The following is a 25,531-nucleotide window of genomic DNA, read 5'->3' on the forward strand; positions in this document are numbered from 1 at the left end:
TTTCGATTGTTATCCATTCCTCTTCCAATTGCATCAGCTCTTCATCTATTAGGTCTTGGTCAAGGGATGCCAAAACCTCCTCAACATCATCTTCATCAACTTCCACAAACCCAACCTCCTTAGCCAAACTCACTATGTCCTTACTTTGTTCACCACGATCGAAATGCTTAATTATGTCTAGTTTTACACTAAGTGTAACACCCTTAGGAGCCCTTTTAGGCTTTTCTGATACCTTAGAACTCATCTTGCTAATGGATGCACACAATAAATCGACATAAAGCACAGACACTCACAGGCATGTGTTTAAGCAATGCCGGCTAGAATGCAGTTCCAGGGGAGGAGCTTGGCTGCTCGGGGTGCATCCTGCCTTTTTTCGTAACAGTGAAAACACCTTCTGTTAGCGAAAACAGGTAACTAACGTAGGTCTTTCGTAACAGCAAGGTGTCGTAAAGCGAACATTAGAAAAATGGGGGACACCTGTACTGGCAAAATACTGGGGGTTAACCTCTCGATAAACTGGCATCCTATCCGGGTGGGGGGAGGGGGGAGTCTTGTACTCTCAGTCGCTGCACACCATGGCCTTAAGCACCGGCCTGATAAGGCTTGATGGCTCCGGACAGACTTTAACTTTAACTGCACTAAAGAACAGTTCCCTTCCTAAGTTCTGGTGCCAATGCCTGGTAAATCAAATCACCTTTCTCTTGCATCACACTTAGAGGCACAAAGAAAACTAATTTGCTCAGTTATGAGGCAGCTGGCTTCGGTAAAAATCATGGAGTTTGTAGTGGTTTTGGATATACAGTTGCAAGAAAAAGTTTGTGACCCCTTTGCAACTATTTGGTTTTCTGCATTTATTACTCATAAAATGTGGTCTGATTTTCATCTGCCCTATTAAAAAAGACACACAAAGTCAGGTTACAGATAGAACCCGCTCTTCTCAAGAAAGACCTGTTAACCTGCACTATGCCTCAATCAATACAACTTTCAGAGGACCTTAGATGAAGAATTGTAGAGATGCTTGAAGTTTGAAAAGGCTACAAAAGCATTTTGAAAGACCAGTTTGTTCATCAGTCCATAGCTGTTCTCCCTAGGAGTGGGTGTCCTGCAAAGATCACACCAAGTGCACAACATGCAATGCTGAAGGAGGTGAAAAAGAACCCAAAGGTAACAGCCAAAGACCTGCAGAAATCTCTAGAACTTGCTAAAGTCTCTGTTCACGTGTCCACTATAAGAAAAACACTGAATAAGAATGGTGTTTATGGAAGGACATTGTTGAGGTAACAATTGCTCTCCTAAAAAAAAAATTTTTGCTACGTATCTCAAGTTTGGAAAAGGCCACCTGGATGTTCCTCAGCACTTCTGGGACAATGTTCTATGTACAGATGAGTCAAGAGTTGAATTTTTTGGCAAAAATACACACCGCTATGTTAGAGGAAAAAGGGCACCAAAACCTCATCCCGACTGTAAAACATGGAAGGAGCACTGTGGCTTGAGGCTGCTTATTGCCTCAGGACCTGGACAGCTTGCAATCATTGAGGGCATAATGAATTCAAAATTATATCAAGTGATTTTACAGGTGCATGTCAGGGTAGCAGTCCTTTGCCTTAAGCTTAATAGAAGTTGGATGATGCAACAAGACAATGATCTAAAACGCGAGTAAATCAACAACAGAGTGGAAAAAGGGTCTAGTGCTTTCCTGGTGTATATAACAAATAAACTCTTATCATGCTTCCAGCTGGGTACAGGTATCAATTATAACTGACGTTTCGCTGACAAACTCTGCCATGTTCAGGCATCATCCTGAAGAAGATGGCAGAGTTTGTCTTCAAAATGTTGGTTATACTCAGTACCTGTACCCAGCTGTAAGCCCGATAAGAGTTTATTTGTACTCGCATTGAGCATTAGTTTGTTGAAGTGTTAGTTCTGCAGTGCCATGCAACATTAACATTTGCTCCTTGGACTCGATCTCACTGTCTGTGGATAAGTTTCCCAAGATGAGCACTTGTAATACAGATCTGGTTGTCTTGGATTTTTGTTGTTCAGTTCTCAAATGAAATAGTAACAAAACTCAAATGTAATAGTAGTAAATATTTGCCTCACTTTTTTAATTAACTAATCTGGTGCGAAGACAATAACCTATCCCTCAACGTCAGCAAGACGAAGGAATTGGTTGTTCTTTCTTTTTACAATATTTTTATTCAGAAGAAAAGATTTACAGAGTGCACCACATAGATACATCTCAACATAACTTGTGTACATTCATATATTGTAATAAAATTGATCAAAATGTTATAGCATAACACATAAAGATATACCACTCTGTAATCAAAAATTTAAAGATAGGTCATACATCATAAAAGAATTTTTTTTTATATATATTAAAAAAAGTCAACCCCCTACCAACTACCAAAGAAAAAGGCTGATGGATGACAATGGATAATTAGAAAAAAAAACATATTCACTTAAGAAGAGAAGATAAAAATATACATAAAAGTCTGTGCACTGTTAAACTTTATAAATTGGAAAAGTAATTTAGGAAAGGTCCCCAGATATCATAAAAAGATTGTTTCGAATTTAAGACTGAGCAGCGGATCTTTTCTAAATTTAAATAAGACATAATATCACGTAGCCATTGAAGATGTGTAGGAGGGGTAGACTCCTTCCATTTAAGCAAGATTGCTCTTCTTGCTAAAAGAGAGGTAAAAACTAAAACCTGTAGGTTAGGAGTATTTAAAGTTATATCTTCATTTGCAATAATACCAAACAAGGCAGTAAGGGGATTTGGATCAAATTGGACCCTAAAAAGTTGAGAGAAGGTATGAAATACTTACTGCCAAAACTTTTCAATTGTAGGGCAAAACCAAAACATATGAATTAAAGAGGTATCAGCAGAGTTGCATTTATTACAAAGTGGAGAAACATTCGGGTAAAAACTGGAGAGCTTCTGTTTAGAAATGTAAGCTCTATGAACCACTTTAAATTGTAGAAGAGACACAGAAAGATGATTTATTAACCTGTAAAAGAATTTTATTCCATCTATCATCAGAAATCTGACAATTTAGGTCATCCTCCCAAGCTTTTTTTATTTTATCTAAAAAGTCTTGTCTAGAATCAATCAACAAGTTATAGATACCAGTAATAGAACCATTAACAAAAGGTTTTAAATTTAAAAGATCGTCCAGTAAATTTTTTATCAGGACCTGTAGGAAAAGTAGCTAATTGGAAACGTAAAAAATCTCTAATTTGAAGGTATTTGTAAAAATGTGATTTTGGGAGTGCAAATTTATTTGACAATTGGTCAAATAAATTGGTCCTGAGATAAACAGGTCCCAAAAACACTTAATACCTAATTCATCCCAATCTTTAAAGACTTTATCAGTCATGGAAGGGATAAAAAAAAATAATTAAGGAGAATGGGAGATGATAATGAAAAATTCGCTAAACCAAAACATTTTCTAAATTGAGACCAGATCCTTAAAGTTTGCTTAACAATTATGTTATCTGTTGTTTTATTTGCTGAAAAAGAAGAGTATGATCTAAGAAGGGAGACAATAGAGGAATTTTTTACAGAATTAACTTCTAAGGACACCCATGACGGGCAATCTTTACGATAAATATAATAGGACCAGAAAGTAATATTCCTTATATTGGTAGCCCAATAGTAAAACCTAAAATTGGATAGGGCTAGTCCACCCATCTCTTTATTTCTTTGTAAGTAAACTTTACTTAAACGAGCTTGTTTATTATTCCAAAGATAAGAGGTTACTTTGATTCTTTAGATTCAATTTTATGTCTTCGGAATAAAAATAGGTAAGGCCTGAAAAAGATATAAAAATTTAGGAAGAATCTTCATTTTAATCGAATTAATTTGGCCAATTAGGGATAAAGAAAGAGGGGACCATTTAGAAAGCGTCTTTTTCACATAATTCAATAAGGGGTTTAAGTTTTCTTTAAATAAATTCTTGAAGTTTTTAGTAATTGTTACACCTAGATATGTAAATTGACTTGTAACAACTTTGAACGGAAATTTGGCATTTGATGACATTAGGTCATTTAAAGGAAATAGCTCACTTTTATGTAGGTTCAGCTTATATCCTGAAAAAGAACTAAACTGGGAGATTAAAGAAAGAACCAAAGGTAAAGAAGTTTCAGTGTTAGAGATAAAAAGTAAAATATCATCAGCGTATAATGAAATTTTATGAGACATACCTTCCTTTAGTATACCAAAAATGTCGTTAGATTCTCGAAGTGCTATTGCTAAGGGTTCTATAGCTAAAGTAAAAAGTAAAGGACTAAGAGGACAACCTTGTCTAGTTCCCCGCTGTAATTTAAAGGGCTTAGAAATTTGGGAGTTAGTAATAACCTGAGCGGTAGGAGACAAGTAGATTAATTTAACCCAACGAATAAATTTAGGCCCAAAATTAAACTTTTCTGAGGTCTTAAAAAGATAATTCCACTCAATCCTATCAAAGGCTTTTTTTGCATCTAAGGATAATATACACTCTGATTTTTTTTTGGATGGTGAATATATCACTTTCAATAACCGACGTATATTAAAATGTGAATAACGATTTTTAATAAATCCTGTCTGGTCATGTGATATAATAGATGGTAGAATATTTTCAAGTCTTCGAGCTAAGATTTTGGATAAAATTTTTGCATCAACATTTAATAAAGAAATCGGTCTGTATGAAGAACATTCAGCTGGATTTTTATTTTTTTTTAAGAATAAGAGAAATAAAAGCTTCATAAAAAGATTGAGGGAGTTTACCTGATTTAAAGGACTCTGATAAAACAGAGGATAAATAAGGTGTAAGTATCGTAGTGAAAGTTTTATAAAACTCCCCAGGAAAGCCATCAGGTCCTGGGGTCTTACCAGAATGTAAGCACGTATAGCCTCAGCCACTTCTTCATTGGAAATAGGCTGATCTAACTGTGTTAGACTATCAGCAGACAATGTAGGAATGTTGATATTACTGAAAAAAGCATTCATATATAGGTATCATCTGAAGAAGAGTCAGACTGATACAACTTAAGGTAAAAGTCTTTAAATATGTTGTTAATTTCAGAATCATCGGATGTCTTAGTTCCATTATCTTTAAAAAATGTCTGTGATTTGACAATTAACTGTAAAAGATTTTAAGCGATTGGCTAATAAACTACCAGTTCTATCCCCGTGAATGTAAAATTGAGTAACAGCTGTCGTTCAATTGGGTAAGTCAGCAGAAGATTATACTTGGATTGGATTTCAATACGCTTATTATATATAGTTGGATCTGGAGATAGGGCATACTTTTGATCAAGATCTTTTAATATCGCTGCTAGGTCAGACCTTTCTTTGTCAGCTTTTTTCTTTATATAGGTAGAGTAAGAGATAATTTCTCCACAAATATATACTTTAAAAGTACCCCGGACTATATTACCAGCAGTATCTCCTTTAAAATTTTCTTTAAAAAAAAAAGTAATACGGTTTTCCAAAAACTTTAGAAAATTTTTATCAGATAACAATGATAAGTTAAAACGCCAGCTTCTATTTGGTACAGAGTAACCAGGTAATCTTAAAGCCAGAAGCACAGGTGCATGATCAGACAAAGCAATCTCCTTATAATCACAGGATCGTATCAGTGGAAGCAAGTTTCTATCTATATAAAAAAAAAATCAGTCCGAGAGTACATATGATGAACCTGAGAGAAACATGAATATTCCTTTTCTTGGGGGTGTAAAAAAACGCCACACGTCAAGAATACCATATTGAGATGGTAAAGATTTAAAAAGTAGGACTGATTTATTAGTGACAGGGGTTTTACTTGAAGAGCAGTCTAATATAGGGTCAAGCCAAAAATTAAAATCTCCACCCATCACTAAGGAATACCGATTCAAATCAGGCAGAAAAGAGAGAAGACGTTCAAAGAACAAGAAGTCATCTGTATTTGGAGTGTATACATTCGCAAATACTATTAGTTTATTCCCAAGACTACCCGAAACAATAACAAAGTGCCCATTTGTATCAGAAAATACATTATGTTGAATAAAGGATACATTCTAATCAAACAGGATAGAGATGCCTCTCGATCTAGGTTGAGAGGGTGAGTGAAAATGTATACCCTTCCATCCTTTGAAAGAACGTGAAATATCATCTTTACGAATATAGGTTTCTTGGAGAAAGATTATATGAGTTTTAAGTTTCCGGATATAAGAGAAAATCTTATTTTGTTTAGCAGGGTTATTTAGACCTTTCACATTAAAACTGAGTATATTAATAAAAGAATCCATCAAGTATCCTTTAGTAATGTATAAAAGGTAATCACAGACATGTAGATAGTGAATAAGTAAAACAGTAAAAACATCCAATCAGCTTTATAGAAGAACCCATTTCCCCCCCCCCCCCCTCCCCCCAAAGAGAGAAATCAGCCAAGGGCGGCTGAAGACTATTTCTAACATTCCCAACCCAAAACTCCGGTGGCTTCAGAAAATATATATGTATAGCTGTGCTGAATAAACGATTGTGTGGTGTGTGTGTGTGTGTTTATATATCAAAAAAATCAAAGTAAATAAGTTTGCTAATTACGATTAAAAAAAACACCATGGGAAAATATAAGTATTAGTCTCGGTAAAAAAGGAAAGACAGATAAGGAAAATCAAATATGGAAAATCAATAAGTAAAACAACATATACTTGCGGGTGCAAAAAATGAGTAAAGAAACAAATAGAAGATAATTTAAAAGGGAAGCAGTTTAGATAGCTTCCTACATATCACTGAGAGAATATAACATATTGTTTAAAAAGAGCTGCGAAAAACAGCAAAAGAGAAAATGGATGCAGTCTGCCTGCATGTTTTGCATAGTTTGAAAGATAACAAGGCGCCAGTTACTTAATCAAACAAATGATTAAGACTTCGTAAACCAAGAAACCTTATTATCAGAAGTAGTAACCTTGAGTTTACACGGATCTCTGCGAGAAAGGCGACAGCCAAGCTTAAAAAGATCAGACGTGACCGCTTTAAAAGCCTGTCTAGCTCTTAGAACTTCCGGTGGATAATCTTGAACAATCCGAAACTGTTGATCACGAAATTGTAATATACGTTTCTTCCTTGATTCAAGGAGGATCTGTTCTTTAATCTGATAGTCATAAAAGCGAATGATAATAGAGCGAGGTTTGGCAGGATCCCAATTAGGCGGGGTAATTCGGTGAACGCGCTCAAATTTTGGTAGTTCCGATAATATATCAGGGAATAAATCTTACAGCATTTGAACACAAAAATCGATAGGTTGATTACCCTCCAGTTTTTCAGGAAGCCCAAGAATTCTGATATTGCACCTTCGGTTCCTGGTCTCCAAATCTGTAAGTTTCTTCAGTAACGCGTTGTATTTTTTAAGTTGTTCCTTAGAAATTTTCTTGAAACCTTCGATATCCTTCTGCAACACCGGCAGAGATTCTTCGTGTTGCTTAATATGAATTTTGTGGTCATTCACAGTCTGCTGTATACTTCCAAGTTTCCGATTAAGCGTTTTCAGTTCATATTTAACCAGGTCAAAGGAATTCTGTAACAAATCAAACTTGGATTCCAAGTCATCCAGTTTATCCAATTTTTCGAGTTTCTCTGACATTTGTTGAAACATTTCAGTCAAAGTCTCTAAAGTAGTCTCTTTTTTTGACTGCTTTCTACTCATGGTGCTCTCACCGAGATAGGTTTAAACAGCAAAGTAAGCAAATAATTTTGGAACATGTAGCTAGTGCAACCTACTCTATTACAGCCACCGGAAGTCTCCAGGAATTGGTTGTTGACTTCAGAAGGAGTAGCGGACCGCACGACTCCATCTACATTGGTGGTGCACAGGTAGAACAGGTTAAAAGCTTTAAGATCCTCAGGGTGAATATCACAAATGACCTGACTTGGTCTAACTAAGCAGAGTCCACTGCCAAGAAGGCCCACCAGCACCTTTACTTCCTGAGAAAGCTGAGAAAATTTGGCCTGTCCCCTAAAACCCTCACTAATTTTTATAATGCACCGTAGAAAGCATTCTTCTAGGATGCATCACAACCTGGTACAGAAGTTGTCCTGTCCAAGACCAGAAGAAGCTGCAGAAGATCGTGAACATAGCCCAGCACATCTCACAAACCAATCTTCCATCCTTGGACTCACTTTACACCGCACGCTGTCAGAGCAGTGCTGTCAGGATAATCAAGGACACGACCCACCCAGCCAACACACTTTGTCCTTCTTCCCTCCGTGAGAAGGTTCAGGAGCTTGAAGATTCATACAGCCAGATTTGGGAACAGCTTCTTTCCAACTGTGATAAGACTGCTGAACAGATCCTGACCCGGATCTAGGCCTTACCTTCCAAATATCCGGACCTAACTTGCACTACCTTACTTTCCCTTTTCTATTTTCTAATTATGATTTATAATTTAAATTTTTATTATATTTACTTTGATTTGTACTTCAGGGAGCGCGAAGCACAGAATCAAATATTGCTGTGATGATTGTATGCTCTAGTATCAATTGTTTGGTGACAATAAAGTAAAGTAAGTTAAGTAAGTATTTGTCTATCTGCATTTATTAAGTTAAATAGGAAATTGTGCTTCCTTGATTTAATTCAGTGCTCTTTGTGAACAAAGAAACACTAATGAATTATGGATTTGCTGTCTGTTACTTCCAACCCAGGATAACTATTTAGAAGTTGCTTTTTTAATTTTGATTTCTTTCTGAGCCTGAGTCCATTGGATATTCTACTGGCTGTCAGGTTCTGGGTCAGAAATGCCGACGATGCCTTAAGTCTTCAACACTGTTTAAATTTGACTGCTTTGCCCCTTAATCTCCTATCAAAAATCAACCCATGCTGAAAACTTCTGCTTGACCATCTAATGGAGCAGTTTGTGCTCCGCAGTTTGCACATTGATTGTTCATGCACTTTATGACCACCTTGGTTAATATACCAGAGGGTAACTGGATCTCTAATAAATATATTCAAGTGAGAAGTTGCCATTTTTGTGAGAAGGGTATTAGTGACCAGAAATCAGTCTGTATCGAGAATATATATTTTGAACACATCAACTTTATGGTGCTGGTATATCCATAATTATAGAAATTCATTTTGTATCCTGTGTGATGAAGACAATTGGACAGCATTTCTATTTAAACCCTTCCTTAGTTGACTAGCAAGATATTCTTCTGGATGGGTTTATTTTTAATGCAAGCAGTGCTGCTAATGGTGAAAGTCAAAATATACAATGCTGGAAATCCTTGGGTTAGATTGCACCTTAGAGAAAGGAGAGATAAGGTTTGTGATTTGACTACTGAATTTGGGAAAGATTATTTATAACAGACTTAAAGTGCAAAAGCAAGGAACTGTTCATAAGAAAGAACAGGAAATATAGGAGGATGTGCATTCAGAGGTTAAAGAATAAAACAAAATTTGTTGAGAAAGCAAGGCTTATTGAGAAAGTAAGGAGGTATGGGATCCAAGGGGACATTGCTTTGTGGATCCAGAACTGTCTTGCCCACAGAAGGCAAGGAGTGGTTGTAGGCAGATCATATTCTGCATGGAGGTCCGTGACCAGTGGGGTGCCTCAGCGATCTGTTCTGGGACCCTTACTCTGTGATTTTTATAAATGACCTGGATGAGGAAATGGAGGGATGGGTTAGTAAATTTGCTAATGACACAAAGGTTGAAAGTGTTGTGGATAGTGCAGAAGGCTGTCAGAGGTTACAGCAGGACATTGATAGGATGCAAAACTGGGCTGAGAAGTGGCAGATGGAGTTCAACCCAGATAACTGTGAAGTTCTTCATTTTGGTAGGTCAAATATGATGGCAGAATATTGTATTAATGGTAAGACTCTTGGCAGTGTGGAGGATCAGAGGGATCTTGGGGTCCAAGTCCATAGGATGTTCAAAGCAACTGCACAGGTTGACTCTGTGGTTAAGAAGGCATACGGTGTATTGGCCTTCACTAATTGTGGAATTGAATTTATGAGCCGAGAGGTAATGTTGCAACTATTAGGACCCTAGTCAGACCCCACTTGGAGTACTGTGCTCAGTTCTGGTTGTTTCACTACAGGAAGGATGTGGAAGCCATAGAAAGGGTGCAGAGGAGATTTACAAGGATGTTGCCTGGATTGGGGAGCATGTCTTATGAAAACAGGTTGAGTGAACTCGGCCTTTTCTCCTTGGAGCGACGGAGGATGAGATGTGACCTGATAGAGGTGTATAAGATGATGAGAGGCATTGATCATGTAGATAGTCAGAGGCTTTTTCCCAGGGCTGAAAGCATGAGAGGACACAGTTTTAAGGTGCTTGGAAGTACGTACAGAGGAGATGGCAGGGGTAAGTTTTTACACAGAGTGGTGAGTGTGTGGAATGGGCTGCCGGTAACAGTGGTGGAGGCGGATACGATAGGGTCTTTTAAGGGACTTTTAGATAGGTACATGGAGCTTAGAAAAATAGAGGACTATGGAGAAGTCTAGTAATTTCTAAGGTAGGGACATGCTTGGCACAACGTTGTGGGCCGAAGGGCCTGTATTGTGCTGTAGGTTTTCTGTGTTCCTAAATTCAATTTCCATACATTGCTTCTGCTGCCTTCTTTTCCAGATGAGAACCAAGACTATATTGCTGTTTTCCTGTCTTCCACCCCAATAGTCCTTGCATTTCACTTGTTCTGCTACTTCAGCAAACATCATGTCTCCCACTTAAATATTCTGAAGGCCCTCTTCCTGTGCTACTTCTTGACAATGAACAGGAGGTAAATGCCTTGCCTTGTACTTCTTCCTTTTTATTGTTCCATTCCTGAAATACTTCATCCAGGTGAAAGGATGTTTTATATTTCATTAAATTTTTTTCAAAAGTTTCTCATTGATGTGACCTTATCAACTTTAAAGAAAACGTTTACAATTTGGGCAAAGGGTCTATGAAGCACAGATCCACAACTGTGATTTGAGGTTGCCAATCACCTTAGAAAATTTTTGCTGCCATCATTTTTGTTCCGAAACAGTTTAAAGGAAATATGCAGATGGATACCTTGTCATTTGATGAAGTTGTTTGCACCTTTGCAGTCTACAGGTGGGACCAGAAATTGCCATTCAGATTTTCAGACAGCCACACCTGATAGAGATTTTGCCATTTCCACTTAAAGCTTGTGTAGTGGATTTTGTTTCTTAATTATTTGATATTCCCTGCATTGTCATCCCTTTGTAATTTCGTCCTTAATTCCTTCCAAACTTTCATAAACCTTCCTCCTGAATTGCTCCTGCCTCTCCATTTCCTTGAAGCTTGTTTTATCTCCAGACTTTTCCCTTGAGCTAAAGATCATGAGGTTTTTTTCTCTCAGACCTGAAGGTGAGTGTTCACTGATTTTTCGGCTCTGTACTGTGACAGCACAAGACATGCTACATAGAAATAGTTTACTTGTGTTTGTTTCCACCATTGACATGGAAATGGTTCTTCTGCTTAACGTTTCTTGATATTACGTTTGTCACTGAATAGATAACAGGAACGAAATTTCTATAACTAGTCAGTGCAGTATTGATGACTTACTGAGCATAGCATGCAGTACTGACTTGTTTGCACATGACTTTAATTTTGCATTTGTTGTGTAGTTTAGAAGATATTTGGACCATTTGCTTATATTTAGAAATGTACAGAGTGATGAAACTTTCATGGTATTAATTCAATTACAGCATTGAAAATGTTACATAATTGAAGAATGTGTTGTGCATCAACTTAGTAACTCAGTTCACTTTTTTTTCTCTCAACAGAAGAAATTAAAATTGAAATAGAAAAACAAAGGTAGGACATACTGCTTTTTCTCCTGAAGGCTGAATTGTATATTCCTATATTATATTCCCTACAAAAGGAGGATGTAAGCAGAAAATGCACACCCTTTTGAAATGTGATCAAATATTTTGTATTATGTATGTTGAATTAGATTTAAAATGGTTAAAATATAAATGTGAAGTATTTTGATTTTGCATTGGTATCAGTCAAGTTTGCATTGAAGCTTTAACAAAGAATATCATTATGTCAATTGCTGTAAAATAATTAGCTTTGCTTTTGTAAAGGATATTAATTTTTCTTTTTCCAGTAAATCCATAGATGTTACTACATTTGCAGGTGCTCTTAATCTGTTTCTTTCAACTTGTTTTTTTTTCAAAATTATGATTTTTCTTTAGATCGGGAGAGAAACATGGTTCTACAATACCTAAAGCAAACTTCATTGAGGCTGATAAGTACTTTCTTCCTTTTGAGTTGGCTTGTCAATCAAAATCCCCTCGTATCGTCAGCACGTCTTTGGACTGTCTGCAAGTATGCTAACTTGACCTAATGTTTTAAGCATGAATGTAAATAATACGCAAGCTACAGTTACCCTTATTGTTCTACTTTATAGTTTCTTTCACTAACAGAGTTTCTCTATTCATCATTTTTTAAAAAATGCTGGTATGTAGTAGGTCCACATTCCTGTGGCAGTCAATATTAAAACAATTATACTGAAATTAAGTGCAGCAGTTCTTATCTGCCATCTCTGCGAGACTGAAATTGAATACAAAAAATTGGCCTGTTTAACCTCTTGCATAGCTAGTTATCCTCAACAGTTTCATAATCTTAAACAAATGTCATTAAAAAACTGTCTTTAAATAGGCAATTAATGTTTGTTTTAAGTTCCTGAATAAGGAGATTTAATCTGAAAGACGTACAGAGATCAGTGAAAAAAACTATACTTCAATGGTACCTTTTTTTGATCACCAGTAAAGGTGGCCAAAACTCCTTATCAGCTCACTTACTACTTTCTTTTTTCAACTTGTCTTGAATCAATTAGTTTAAGCATCACAGTGTATTTTATTCTGTGTCTGTTTCCTTTATTATCGTGTGACTTGGGATATTTATCTGCATTAAAGTGTTGCTCTTCACGTTTTTAAATTGCATTACATTCTTTCTCACTTGAATTCACTGTCTTTTTTTCCTTTGGTAATTTTCACTCACTTTAGAATTTTCTCTGGTTCAAGCAATCTTTTTTTCCCCATCACACAGAAAGAGAAGTAAAAATAAGAGAACAACTTGTCAGGTTATGTGTAGGGAGAAGTTGGAGCTCTTGCAGATCCTCAAGACAACAAAGCAAAGTTACAATGCGAGTAATTAAAAAAAGTATCCCCCCCCCCCCCCACCTAACACGTGCAAAGTTCTAGAGGAATTCAGCAGGCTAGGCAACATCTATGGAAATGAGTACATTTGACGTTTGCACATCAGGACAGTGCATTTTTTTCCCCATTTTTCTTTATAAAACTGCTCAAGCTCTGTCAGTTTGCATGGGGATCATGAGTGAACAGCCCTTTTCAACTCCATCCACAAATTCTCAATTGCATTGAGGTCTAGACTCTGACTGGCCACTCCAGGACATTAACTTTGTTTTTTCCGCCATTCCTGTGTAGCTCTTGGCTTTATACTTGGGGTCATTGTCTTGCTGGAAAGAATATTCTCTTGAAGACTGCATCAGGTTTTCTCCAAGATTTCCCTATGTTCATTTTACCCTCTACCTTCACAAGCCTTCCAGGGCCTGCTGCAGTGAAGCATCTCCACAGCATGATGCAGTCACTACTGTGCTTCACAGTAGGGATGGTGTGTTCTTAATGGTGTGCAGTGTTTGGCTTATGCCTAACATTGTGTTTAGTCTGATGGCCAAAAGGCTCAATTTTGGTTTCATCAGACCATAGCACTTTCTTCCAACAGACTTCAGAATCTCCCACATGCCTTCTGGCAAACTCTAGCCGAGATTTTGAGAGTTTTTTTTCAACAGTGGTTTTCTCTTTGACACTGTCCCATAAATCTGTGACTGGTGATGGGTGTAGTCTCACCCATCTCAGAAATTGTAGCGTTGTCATAGGTTTCTTTGTAGCTTCCCTCACTAGTCCCCTTTTTGCATGGTCACTCAGGTTTTAAGAATGGCAGATTTACAGCTGTGCTATTTTCTTTCCAGTTCTTGATGATTGATTTAACTGTACCTCAAGGGCTATTCAGTAACTTGGAAATTTTCTTGTATCCATCTCTTGTGCTTTTCAATAATCTTTTCACGGAGTTACTTTGAGTGTTCTTTTGTTGTCTTGATATACTTTTTACCAGGATACTGATTCACCACTTTTTGGACCTTCCAGATATCTTACTACAGTAAATTGAAACACCTTGACTGCACACAGGTCTCAAAAACTTATCGCCATCTAACACATTTTGTGACTTTTAAAACCAATTGGCTGCACCAGTGATGTTTTAGTGTGTAATGTTGAAGGGGGTGAATATTTATGCAATCAATGATTTTGTGTTTTATATTTATAATCAATTTAGATCACTTTGTAGAGATTTATTTTCCAGCAAGACAGTGACCCCAAGCATAAAGTCAAAGCTACACAGGAATGGCTTAAAATCAACGAACTTAATGTCCTGGAGTGGCGACATCAGAATCCAGACCTCAATCCAATTGAGAATCTGTGGCTGAACTTGAAAAGAGCTTTAAACTCACAATGCCCATGCAATCTGACAGAACTTAAGCAGTTTTGTAAAGAAGAATGGGGGGGGGGGGGGAATTGCAGTGTCCAGATGTGCAAAGCTAATAGCGACCTATCCCCACACTCAAGGATATAAGTGCATTAAAGATGCATCTACTAAATACTGACTTGAAGGGGTGCACACTTATGCAATCAATTATTTTGTATTTTATATTTGTAATTAATTTGGATCACTTTTTAGAGATCTGTTTTCACTTTGACACAGAAGTCTTTTTCTGTTGATCAGTGTCAAAAAAAACAAATTAAATCCACTGATTCAATAGTGTAAAACTGTAAAACATGAAAATTTCTGGGGGGTGAATACTTTTTATAGGCACTGTAGATCTTGTAAATAACTGGGATCAGGCAATTACCACATATGTGGCATTGTTCTCCTTCACAAGCTGATCATATTTGGTAAGGGCAGTTCATTATACAATGTGATGAATGAATAGAAAAATTTCCAATCTACATAAAGTGATTCTTGGGAGTACATGATAAAGAATTCATAGAATTTTTAAGAAGTATTTCTTAACTTCACAAATAAGAAAACTTGCCTGAACATTTCATTTGTATATAATAGGGATGTTGTGAAGTTTCATCTCATTGCCTTGTGTGTTTAGCTGTATTGGCATATAATGCACCTTTTTTATTACTTTCTAAATAGTAGGTCCTTATGACTTTTTTTTTGACAGAAATTGTTAGCTTATGGACATATCACTGGTAATGCTCCTGACAGTTCAACTGGAAAGAGGCTAATTGATAGGATTATTGAAACAATTTGTGGATGTTTTCAAGGAACTCAAACAGATGAAGGTGTGCAACTTCAGATAATTAAGGTATGTTTGTATTCTAATTAAATCTGAATAAAAGTTACATGTGCAGATTCTGTCATGTCCATAGATGAAGAAATACTAATATTTAGAAACTTTATCTGCAGTTGTTTAAATGTCTGCAGTTATTTGATCATGTATGCTCTAAAGCAGTTCAATTATGTTAAAGCTTTTTTATAAACCTCTCTAATCCTCATTTTCATCCTCCCATTCTGAATTTTAGTTTGTTTTGCTTAATGACAATTTCATCTCCTGAGACAATTATGATCATGTAATGAAACATAAATTACTTCCATTTACTATGATCTGGTCCTGAAATATTCAATGGAACAATGTGCAATGTAAGATTTTGAGTTAAAATGGAACTTTGTTTTCTTGAATGTGTGTGGTAGTAGCATGCTAGCACAGGTACTGGAACAAACATTTCTATTTTACCTAACTATTATTCTTGTCCTGAAACAAGATGAATTAATCGTAAATTCTGCTCTATAATGTTGGCTGTTCAGTTGTGACCTGAAAAATGTGACTAGTTTGGTCATTTCATAGTTATCGACAGTAAAATATTTGGCTGACCTTTGCAAGTTAGCTTCAGGTTAATGATAATTAGTATGTACAAGTTCATGTGAATAATTCTATCATTTAGTTAATTGTGTTCTATTGATAATCAGAATTAGGTTTATTATCACTGGCATGTGACGTAAAAATTGTTAACTTAGCAGCAGTTCAATGCAATACATAATCTAGAAGAGAAAAAAATAAATAAAATAATAATAATAAATAAACAAGTAAGTCAATTACAGTATACATATATTGAATAGATTTTAAAAAGTGCAAAAACCAGAAATACTATATTTTATAATAAAAGTAGGTAGTGTCCATTTAGGAATCGGATGGCAGAGGGAAAAAAGCTGTTCCTGAATCACTGTGTGTGCTTTAGGCTTCTGTACCTCCTACCTGATGGTAACAGTGAGAAAAGGGCATGCCCTGGATGCTGGAGGTTCTTAATAATGGACACTGCCTTTCTGAGACACCACTCCTTGAAGATGTCCTGGGTACTTTGTAGGCTAGTACCCAAGATGGAGCTGACTAAATTTACAACCCTCTGCAGCTTCTTTCAGTCCTGTACAGTAGTTCTCCTCCTCTCCCCCTTATACCAGACAGTGATGCAGCCTGTCAGAATGCTCTGCACGGTGCATCTACAGAAGTTTTTGAGTGTATTTGTTGACATGCTAATTCTCTTCAAACTCCTAATGAAGTATGGTTGCTGTCTTGCTTTCTTTATAACTGCATCGATATGTTGGGACCAGTTTAGATCCTCGGAGATCTGGACACCCAGGAACTCACTCTCTCCACTTCTCTATGAGGATTGGTATGTGTTCCTTCGTCTTACCCTTCCTGAAGTCCACAGTCAGCTCTTTCGTCTTACTGATGTTGAGTAGCCAGTTGTTGCTGAGGCACCACTCCACTAGTTGGAATATCTCACTCTTGTACGCCCTCTTATCACCACCTGAGATTCTACCAGCAATGGTTGTATCGTTTGCAAATTTATAGATGGTATTTGAGCTAAGCCTAGTCACGTGTATACAGAGAGTTGAGCAGTGGGCTAAGCACACACCTCTGAGGTGCACTAGTGTTGATCGTCAGCAAGGAGGATATGTTATCACCAATCCACACAGATGGTAGTCTTCTGGTTAGGAAGTCGAGGATCCAATTGCAGAGTGAGGTACAGAGGCTCATTCTCTGTAACTTCTCAATCAGGATTGTGGGAGTGATGGTATTAAATGTTGAGCTACAGTCAATGAACAGCATCCTGACATAGATGTTTGTGTTGTCCAGGTGGTCTAAAGCAATGTGGAGAGCCATTGAGGTTGATTCAATCCTGACCTTTGGTTCTGTCAGTAGACGCAACCTATTGTGGTGATAGGCAAATTGCAATGGGTCTAGCTCCTTGCTGAGGCAGGAGTTCAGTCTAGTCATGACCAGCCTCTCAAAGCATTTCATCTCTGTAGATGTGAGTGCTACTGGGCATTAGTCATTAAGGCAGCTCACGTTATTCTTCCTAAGCACTGGTATCATTGTTGCTTTTTTGAAACAAGTGGGAAGTTCCACCCGTAGCAGTGAGAGGTTGAAAATTTCCTTGAATACTTCCGCCAGTTGGTTGGCACAGGTTTTCAGAGCTTTACCAGGTACTCCCAACGGGACCTTCCGCCTTGTGAGGGTTCATTCTCTTTAAAGACAGGCTAACATCGGCCTCTGAGACAGATCACAGGGTTGTCAGGTGTAGCAGGGATCTTCACAGCTGTAGTTGTATTCTCCCTTTCAAAGTGGGCATAGAAAGCATTGAGTTCATCTGGAAGTAATGTCTTGCAAGCCCTGCCAGAGTTCTCGTGCGTCCGATGTCACCTCCAACCTGGTTTGAAATTGTCACTTTGCCCTTGTAATAGCTCTCCACAGATCATACCTGGTTTTCTGGTACAGACCTGGATAGCCAGACTTGAATGCCACAGATCTAGCTTTCAGCAGACACAGATAACCAATAAAAAAAAATTCATGAATTGTGTTCAATAACCATGACTAGTTTGTTTTTTGCATCATAGTTTGTTATGCAATGACTCGTACTGAAAAAGAATGGTTTCTGTATTCAGGAGAGGCAACATCTGTCCCTGCCATCATTTCAGATCATTGGCTGTGTCTTTGCTTCACCCATCCTCAAGCCTGTGACAAAACTATTTTTCAAGAAACTAGATCCTCAAAAGTCAGTCATTTTATTTCTGTATACGTACATATGTCCTTTTATTTTCTTATCCTTCCTCTTTATGGTTTCATCCTTGTGACTGTTGTTGCCCTGTGGACAAAAGGTATGAGTTGCACCTAGTGCTATAAAATGCATCCAAGTTGTGCATTATTGCAGACCCAATTTCTGTTGTGAGCAAAGCTTGTAAGATGAGCCACTTTATTCCATAAACCTTCTGACATGTTGCCTGCCATCTTGCCCTACAGCTAATGGTAGTTTGAGATTTAACGAAAATTCATTCAGCTTTTCAGACATTTTCTTAAGTTAACATTTCAGCTATTCAGTTTAAAAGCTTTTGTTAATAGAATGTGGGTATCACTATAGAGGGTAACATTTGGGGTCCATTCCTACTTTGCCCATGAACAGAATTGCGTGTAAGGCAATTTATTATAGTTCCACGTTCAACACCATCTTTTCCCTCAGTATTAATCAACAAGCTTCAAAACTTGTGAGTCTGTGCCTCCTTCTGCAACTGGATCCTTGACTTCTCATTGGAAGACCACAGTCAATCCGGATTGGAAATAATATCTCCTCCCCTCTGTCAACATAGACTTGCCTCAAAGGTGCATGTTTAGCCTAGTGCTCTGCTGTGCTGTACTCTACAGTCATGATTATGTGGCTAGGTACGACTCAGGCACCATCTATAAATTTGCTGATGTTATAACTTGTTGGCAGAATCTCAGTTGATGATAAGTAAGTGTACAGGAGTGAGATTGACTGGTTGAGTAGCGTTGCTACAGCAACCTTGCATTCAAAGTTAGTAAGACCAAGGAATTGGTTGTGAAAGGGGAAAGTGGGAGAACACACCAGTCCTCCTCAAGGGGTCAGCAGTGATAAGAGTGAACAGCTTCAAGTCCCTGGATTCAGCATCTCTGAAGATCTATCCTGCGCCCAACACATGGATGCTATTCTGAGTCTGAGGCCTCTGAGGTCAGAGTTGAACATGGATATTGTGTCCTAGCTGTCTAGATACGCAAGCCTGGACAGTATGATATGTAGCAAGCTCCCTCTCTCTACACAACTAATGAACTCAAAGGAACGGCAGAGACTGATACAGTTTGGTATCAGTAGTGTCACGCGAGTTGCCAGTCAGCATTGAACTCAATGTCGGATGGCCTTTGGAACTTCAGCTCTGGATTTTTCCCTGTGGGTTTACTCCCAAAGCCTTCCCCATGAGTGGGTATGGATGCTACTATAGCGGCTATATTTCATTCAGAGTTTGAAGAGATTTGGGGTGTCACCAAGACTATAGAAAACTTCTGGAGAGTATTCTCACTGGTTGCATCACTGTCTACACTCAAGGACTCTACAGCTGATGTTCTCAGCATTATTTATTTATTTGTCATTATTATTACTTTTTGCATATGCACAGTTTGTGTTTTGAACACTGGTTGCTTGTCAGTCTGTGTACTTTTTCATTGATTCTATTGTATTTGTTCTACTGTCATGTTTGCAAGAAACAGATGGGGTAATATGTGGTGACATTTTTGTACTTTGATTATGACTTCAAACTTTGGTCTGGTTTGGAGGGGCCACTGGACAGGTTATGAAAAAGTTGCAGAGGGTTGTAAACTCATGGGTATTAGCCTCTCCACCATCGAGGACATGTTCAAAAAGGCAATGCCTCAAGATGGTGGTAACCATCCATAATTAGAAGTAATGAGTGAGAGAGACATCATTGCAGAGCCGGAGCCATTTGTAATGAACGAGTTTGTCAGGGGTGAGTTTTATTTGAGCCAATACAAAGAAGGGAAGTGTAAGTGGAGCAGCCAGTGTTGGAGTGGGCCTCTATTAGAGTTGGAAGCTTTGGCTCAACAGACTTGGACAAGCACAGGCAGAGCTTATAAACAAGTTTCTAGTAAGTTTTCTTTCTCGTTCTTTGTCCTTTAGTACATAGGTAGTGTGAGAATGGGTCCAGGTAGTGTTATGTTCTTTATGTTGTTACGTACCCCATAACTGGGTGTCTGACCAGCAGAGAAAGAAGAATCTGTTGGAGTCTGGTAGTACCAAACTAAAGGTGTTTATTAGTAAACTACACAATACAATATCAAAAATGCAAATATACATATAAAACAAGTTAGCAGTAATAAACCTAAAAGTGTAGGAATAATAATAATAATCAATAATAAACAAGCTCTATCAATGTCTAGGGGTAAATGAATTGTCATAGGAAAGTATAGAGTTCAGTTCATAAATGCTGAGGTGGTTATGGTTGTTGTGTTGAAATCATTAGAGAGAGCGAGCGAGATGTAATAGCAACAGCTGCGGCAGGCAAACCTTTTGTGGCTTTCTTAATCCGTCGTATCGTTGTGGTCATTCAGTTATGACCCCTCTGTTCTTCAGCTAGACCGTTCTTCTGTGGTGGACTCGTCACTCTGGCATGAGTGGACACACACACAAGTCCCCACTGCCCCTGCTGTAACACTGTGAGCTTTACTGACCGATCTCCTGGTTCAGTCTCCGAAGCCCCCACCTTTCTGTGGGTTCCCAATGCTCAGTCAGTGTCCACTGGTGTGTCTGAAGGGTGTCTCTCCAGACTTGTCTTTTATCCCCACTCACGGGGTCTCAGCTATCCATCAACTCTAAATGACTGTGTCCATCAAATCAGGCCACTCCTGCTATCTCCTGAGGAATGTTAACAAGCAAAGTAAAGTCCTTGTAGTGGAAGGTAAGTAATCCAGGAAGAGTCATAATACAGTAAATCAACAGTCTGTCTCCCCCTCTTATCTGTAGCAGATGTTCTTGCCTGTGTTTCGTCTCTCTCTCTCATGAGCAGCATAGCAACAGTAATGGTTCGTGGTTCTCGGGGGGGGGGGGGGAATTGGTTAACTCTGCACCCCATTTCCATCAGGTCTGTTCATCACTCATAACAATGTAAGATGTGGGAACTAAGAGATTTGCGGTCTGTCTGAAAGCTACAAGCTACACCTACATGAAATGCATCGAGCTGCAGCTCGATTACCTTCAAGTCAAATGGGAGAATGAGCAAGTGAAAGATTGGAGCTACAGGGAGGTAGTCATCCCCCTCTCGCCCACAGTTTTCAGGCAGCTGGTACCTGGGTGACTGTCGGAAGAGTGGAGGAAAATAGACAGTCAATGCAGAGTACTCATGTGGCCGTTCCCCTCAATAATAAGTATACCACTTGGATACTGTTGGGAGCAACATCCCAGGGGGAATGTGCAGAGACCAGGTCTCTGGCACTGTGTCTCTGTGGCTCCGAAGGGAAAGGAAGAGAGATGCAGCAGCAATAGGGGATTCTATAGTTAGAGGAGTAGACATGAGATTCTGTGGATGCGATAGAAACACCCAGATGTTATGTTACCTCCCAGGTGCCAGGGTCAGGGATATCTTGGATTGCATCAGCGGTCTAAAGGGGGCAGGTGAGCAGCCAGAAGTGACAATGTAGGTGGAAAAAGGGAGGAGGTCCTGAAGAGAGAATATACGGAGTTAGGTAGAAAGCTTAAAAAAGCTTGAGCTCTAGGCTAGTAATCTCTGGATTGTTGTCTGTGTCATATAGCAGTGAGAGTAAGAATAGGATGATATGGCAGATGAATGCGTGGCTGAGGAATTGGGGCAGCGGATAGGGCTTCATATTTCTGCATCATTGGTAAGGTATGACCTGTCTTAAAAAGATGGGTTACACCTGAACCTGAGGGGTCCAATATCCTTGCGTGTAGGTTTGCTATAGCTGCTGGGGAGATTTAAACAAATTTAGCAAGGGGATGGAAATGAGAATGATAAAGCTGAGGGTGGGCAGTTGTTAGATAAGTAGATACAGTGCACAGTAAGATTGAAGAAAAGACAGGCAGATGAAAGGGCAAATATTGCAGTCAGTGGGATGAGTTGAAGTGTAACATTGGGGGCAAAATCAAAAATATTGATGAATTCAGGACTGAATGCCTGCAATATACGGAGTAAGGTAGATAATCTTGTAGTGCAGTTAGAATTGGCAGGGATGCTGTTTTGGGTGCCACTGAGTCGTGACTGAAAGAAGATCATAGTTAAGAAGCATAATATCCAAGGACACACCATGTATCAATAGGACAGGCAGGTAGGAGGAGGGGTTGGATGCCTCTGGTTAAAAAATGAGATCAAATCCTTATAAAGAGGTGACATCGCATTGTAAAATGTAGAACCCATAAGGGTAGAATTAAGAAACTTCAAGGGTAAAAAGACCCTGGTGAGGAGTTGCATACAGGACTTTGAACAGTAGCCAGGGTGTGGGATATAAATTACAATGGGAGATTAAAAAGGCATGTAAAAATGACAGTGTTATGATAGTTGTGGGAGATTTCAATATGCAGGTAGATTGGGGAAAATCAGGTTGGTGCTGGATACCAAAAGAGGGAATTTGTAGAATGCCTACAAGATAGCTTTTTAGAGCATCTTGTGATTGAGCCACAAGAGAAAAGGCAATTCTGGATTGGGTGTTGCATAATGAACCAGACTTTATTAGGGAACGTAAGGTAATTAAACTTGGGAGGCAGTAATTGTAATATGATAGAATGCACCCTGCAGTTTGAGAGGGTAAAGCTAAAATCAGATGTATCATTGGTACAGTGGAGTAGAGGGAATTGCAGAGGCATGAGAGAGGAACTGGGAGCTGGCCAAAGTTAATTGAAAAGGGACACCTGCAGGAGTTTCTGGGAGCAAGTAAGAAGGCGCAGGTTGGATAGATAGAGCTGAAAGATGAACTATTCTAGAGGGAGGCAATCGTGGCTGACAAGGGAAGTCAAAAACAGCATAAAAGTAGAAGAGAGGGCATAAAATATAAAGAACTCTAATGGAAAATTAGAGGATTGGAAAGCTTTTAAAAACCAACAGAAGGCAACTAAGAAAAAACCATAAGCTGAAAAAAGATGAAATGTAAAAGAGGATACTAAAAGTTGTTTCAGATATATGAAGAGTAAAAGAAAGGCAAAAGTGGATATTGGAACTCCGGAAAATGGCACTGGATAGGTAGTAATGGGGGACAAAGAAATGGCAGGCAAGCTTATTAGGTATATTGCCTCTATCTTCACTGTGGAAGACACCAGCGGTAGGCCAGAAATCTGAGAGCATCAGCGGGCAGAAGTGAGTATTGTTGCTGTTACTAAGGAGGAGTGCTTAAAGATCTGAATCAGAGTCAGGTTTAATATCACCAGCATATTTCATGAAGTATAAGCCATTTTGCCTGAGTTTATTGGTTGGGCAGAAGTTGGAGTCCATTACCAAGGATGAGGTTCGGTGTATTTGGAGGTACGTGATAAATTGGGCCAAAGTTAACATGGTTTCCTCAAGGACAGCTGACAAATCTGTTGGAATTTTTTGAAGAAGTAATAGGCAGGACAGACAAAGTAGAGGATGGTGTTTATTCAGATTTTCAGAAAGCCTTTGACAAGGTACTGCATACAGGGCTCCTTAACATGATAAGAGCCCATGGTATTACAGGAAAGATACTAATATGGATAGAAGATTAACTGGCAGGAGGCAAATCGTGGGAATAAAGGGGACCTATTCTGGTTAGCTGCTGGTTACAAATGGCGTTCCGCAGCAGTAGGTGTTGGCACAGCTTCTTTTCACGTTACATGTCAGTGACAGAATTGATGGCTTTATGGCTAAGTTTGTGACAGTAGATGAAGCTAATTGCGGGGACAGGTAGTTTTGAGGAAATGGAGTCTATAAAAGAACTTAGAAAAAGTGGGAGAATGGAAAAATTGAGGGCAGAAGGAATATAGTGTAGGGAAGTGTATGGTCATGCACTTTGGTAGGAGGATTAAAGGAGTAGACTATTTTCTAAACAGGGAGACAATTCAAAATCAGAGGTACAAAGGGACTTGGGAGTCCTCTTGCAGGATTCCTTAAAGGCTAATTTGTAGGTTGAGTCGATGGTAAGGAAGGCAATTGCACACTTAGCATTCATTTTGAGAGGTCTGGAATATAAGAGCAAGGATGTAATGCATTGGCAGACTATATTTGGAGTATTTTGAACAGTTTGGGACTCCTGATCTGAGAAAAGATGTGCTGGCCTTGGAGAGGGTCTAGGGAGGTTCACGAGAATGATTCAGAGAATGAAAGGGTTAACACAAGCGTTTGCGGGCTCTGAGCCTCTGCCCTCTTGAATTTCAGAAGAATGGGAGTGGGGGGAGATCTCATTGAAAACTATTGAATAGTTAAAGGCCAAGGAGGAGTGGAAGTGGAGAGGATGTTTCCAGAAGTGGGTGTCTAGGAGAAGAGGGTACAGCCTCAGAATAGAGGAATTGCCATTTAGATGGTGGTGAATCTGTGGAATTCATTGCCACAGACAACTATGGAGCCCGAGTCATTGGATATATTTAAAGTGGAGTTAGTTTCTTAATTTGTCAGGGTGTCAAGGCAGGTGAATGGAATTCACAATGGAACGGTGGATCAGAATCAATGGACGGAATGGCCTAATTCTGCTGCTATGTCTTATGGTCTTATTAAGGACCTTCACCATCTAGGACATGGCCTCTTCTCAGTGGTCCCATCAGGGAGGAGATAAAGGAGTCTGAACACACCCTGTTTTAGGGACAACTTCATCCCCTCCGCCATCAGATTTATGAATGGACCATGAATCCCTCCTCATGTTTTGCTCTCCTTTTGCACCACTTATTTATTTTTGATATTGAACAGTACACAGGATTAGGTTCACAATGTTGTGCCAAACCAAATAAATTAGGAATCAAATGGCCAACGAAACTAATCCCTTCTGCCTACACAATGTACGTATCCTTCCGTTTCTCACATTCGTATGTCTATCTGGACATCTCTTAAAAATCCCTTGTGCATCTACCTTCACAGCCTTCCCAGACAACATATTTCAGGCAACCCCACTCCTGGGGGGGAAATGAGGTTAAAGAACTCACCCCTCATAGCTCCTATGAACTTACCCCCTCACACCTTAAATGCCTTCCCTCTGGTATTAGACATTTCAATTCTAGGCAAAAGATGCTGTCGATCCACTCTCTCTATACCTCTCGTAATCTTGTAAACCTTCTACCAGATGTCCCCTCAGCCTCCAATGCTCCAGAGAAATCAACGCAGGTTTGTACAAACTCTCATTACTGCATATGCCCTCTAATTCGGGCTGTACCCTGGTAAACCACTTCAGCACCCTCTCCAGAGCCTCGATAACTTTCCCATAATGGAGTGACCAGAACTATGTGAAGTATTCCAGATGCAATCTAACCAGAATTCAAAAAAAGCTGCAGCATAACTTCCCAACTTTTGAACTCCATAGCTCGACTAATAAAGGCAAGCATGCCATATGTTGTCTTAACCACCCAATCAACCTGTGCAACCACTTTGAACTTGGAATCTACGATCCCTCTGCTCATCAGCACTGTTATGGGCTTTGCCCTTAACTGTGCACTGCC

General features: G+C 38.8%; 1 protein-coding gene across 1 annotated transcript in view; it reads left to right on the top strand.

Annotated features, from left to right (window-relative positions):
* Positions 1-25,531, top strand: part of LOC140736050 (brefeldin A-inhibited guanine nucleotide-exchange protein 2-like) — a 143,638-nt gene that overhangs the window by 12,268 nt on the left and 105,839 nt on the right. The window contains exons 2-4 of the mRNA XM_073061761.1: positions 11,753-11,783; positions 12,167-12,299; positions 15,223-15,366. Of these exons, the coding sequence (XP_072917862.1) occupies positions 11,753-11,783; positions 12,167-12,299; positions 15,223-15,366 (308 nt within the window). The remainder of the gene's footprint in view (positions 1-11,752; positions 11,784-12,166; positions 12,300-15,222; positions 15,367-25,531) is intronic.

This window comes from Hemitrygon akajei, chromosome 11 (assembly GCF_048418815.1).
Source record: "Hemitrygon akajei chromosome 11, sHemAka1.3, whole genome shotgun sequence".
NCBI classification, from domain to species: domain Eukaryota; kingdom Metazoa; phylum Chordata; class Chondrichthyes; order Myliobatiformes; family Dasyatidae; genus Hemitrygon; species Hemitrygon akajei.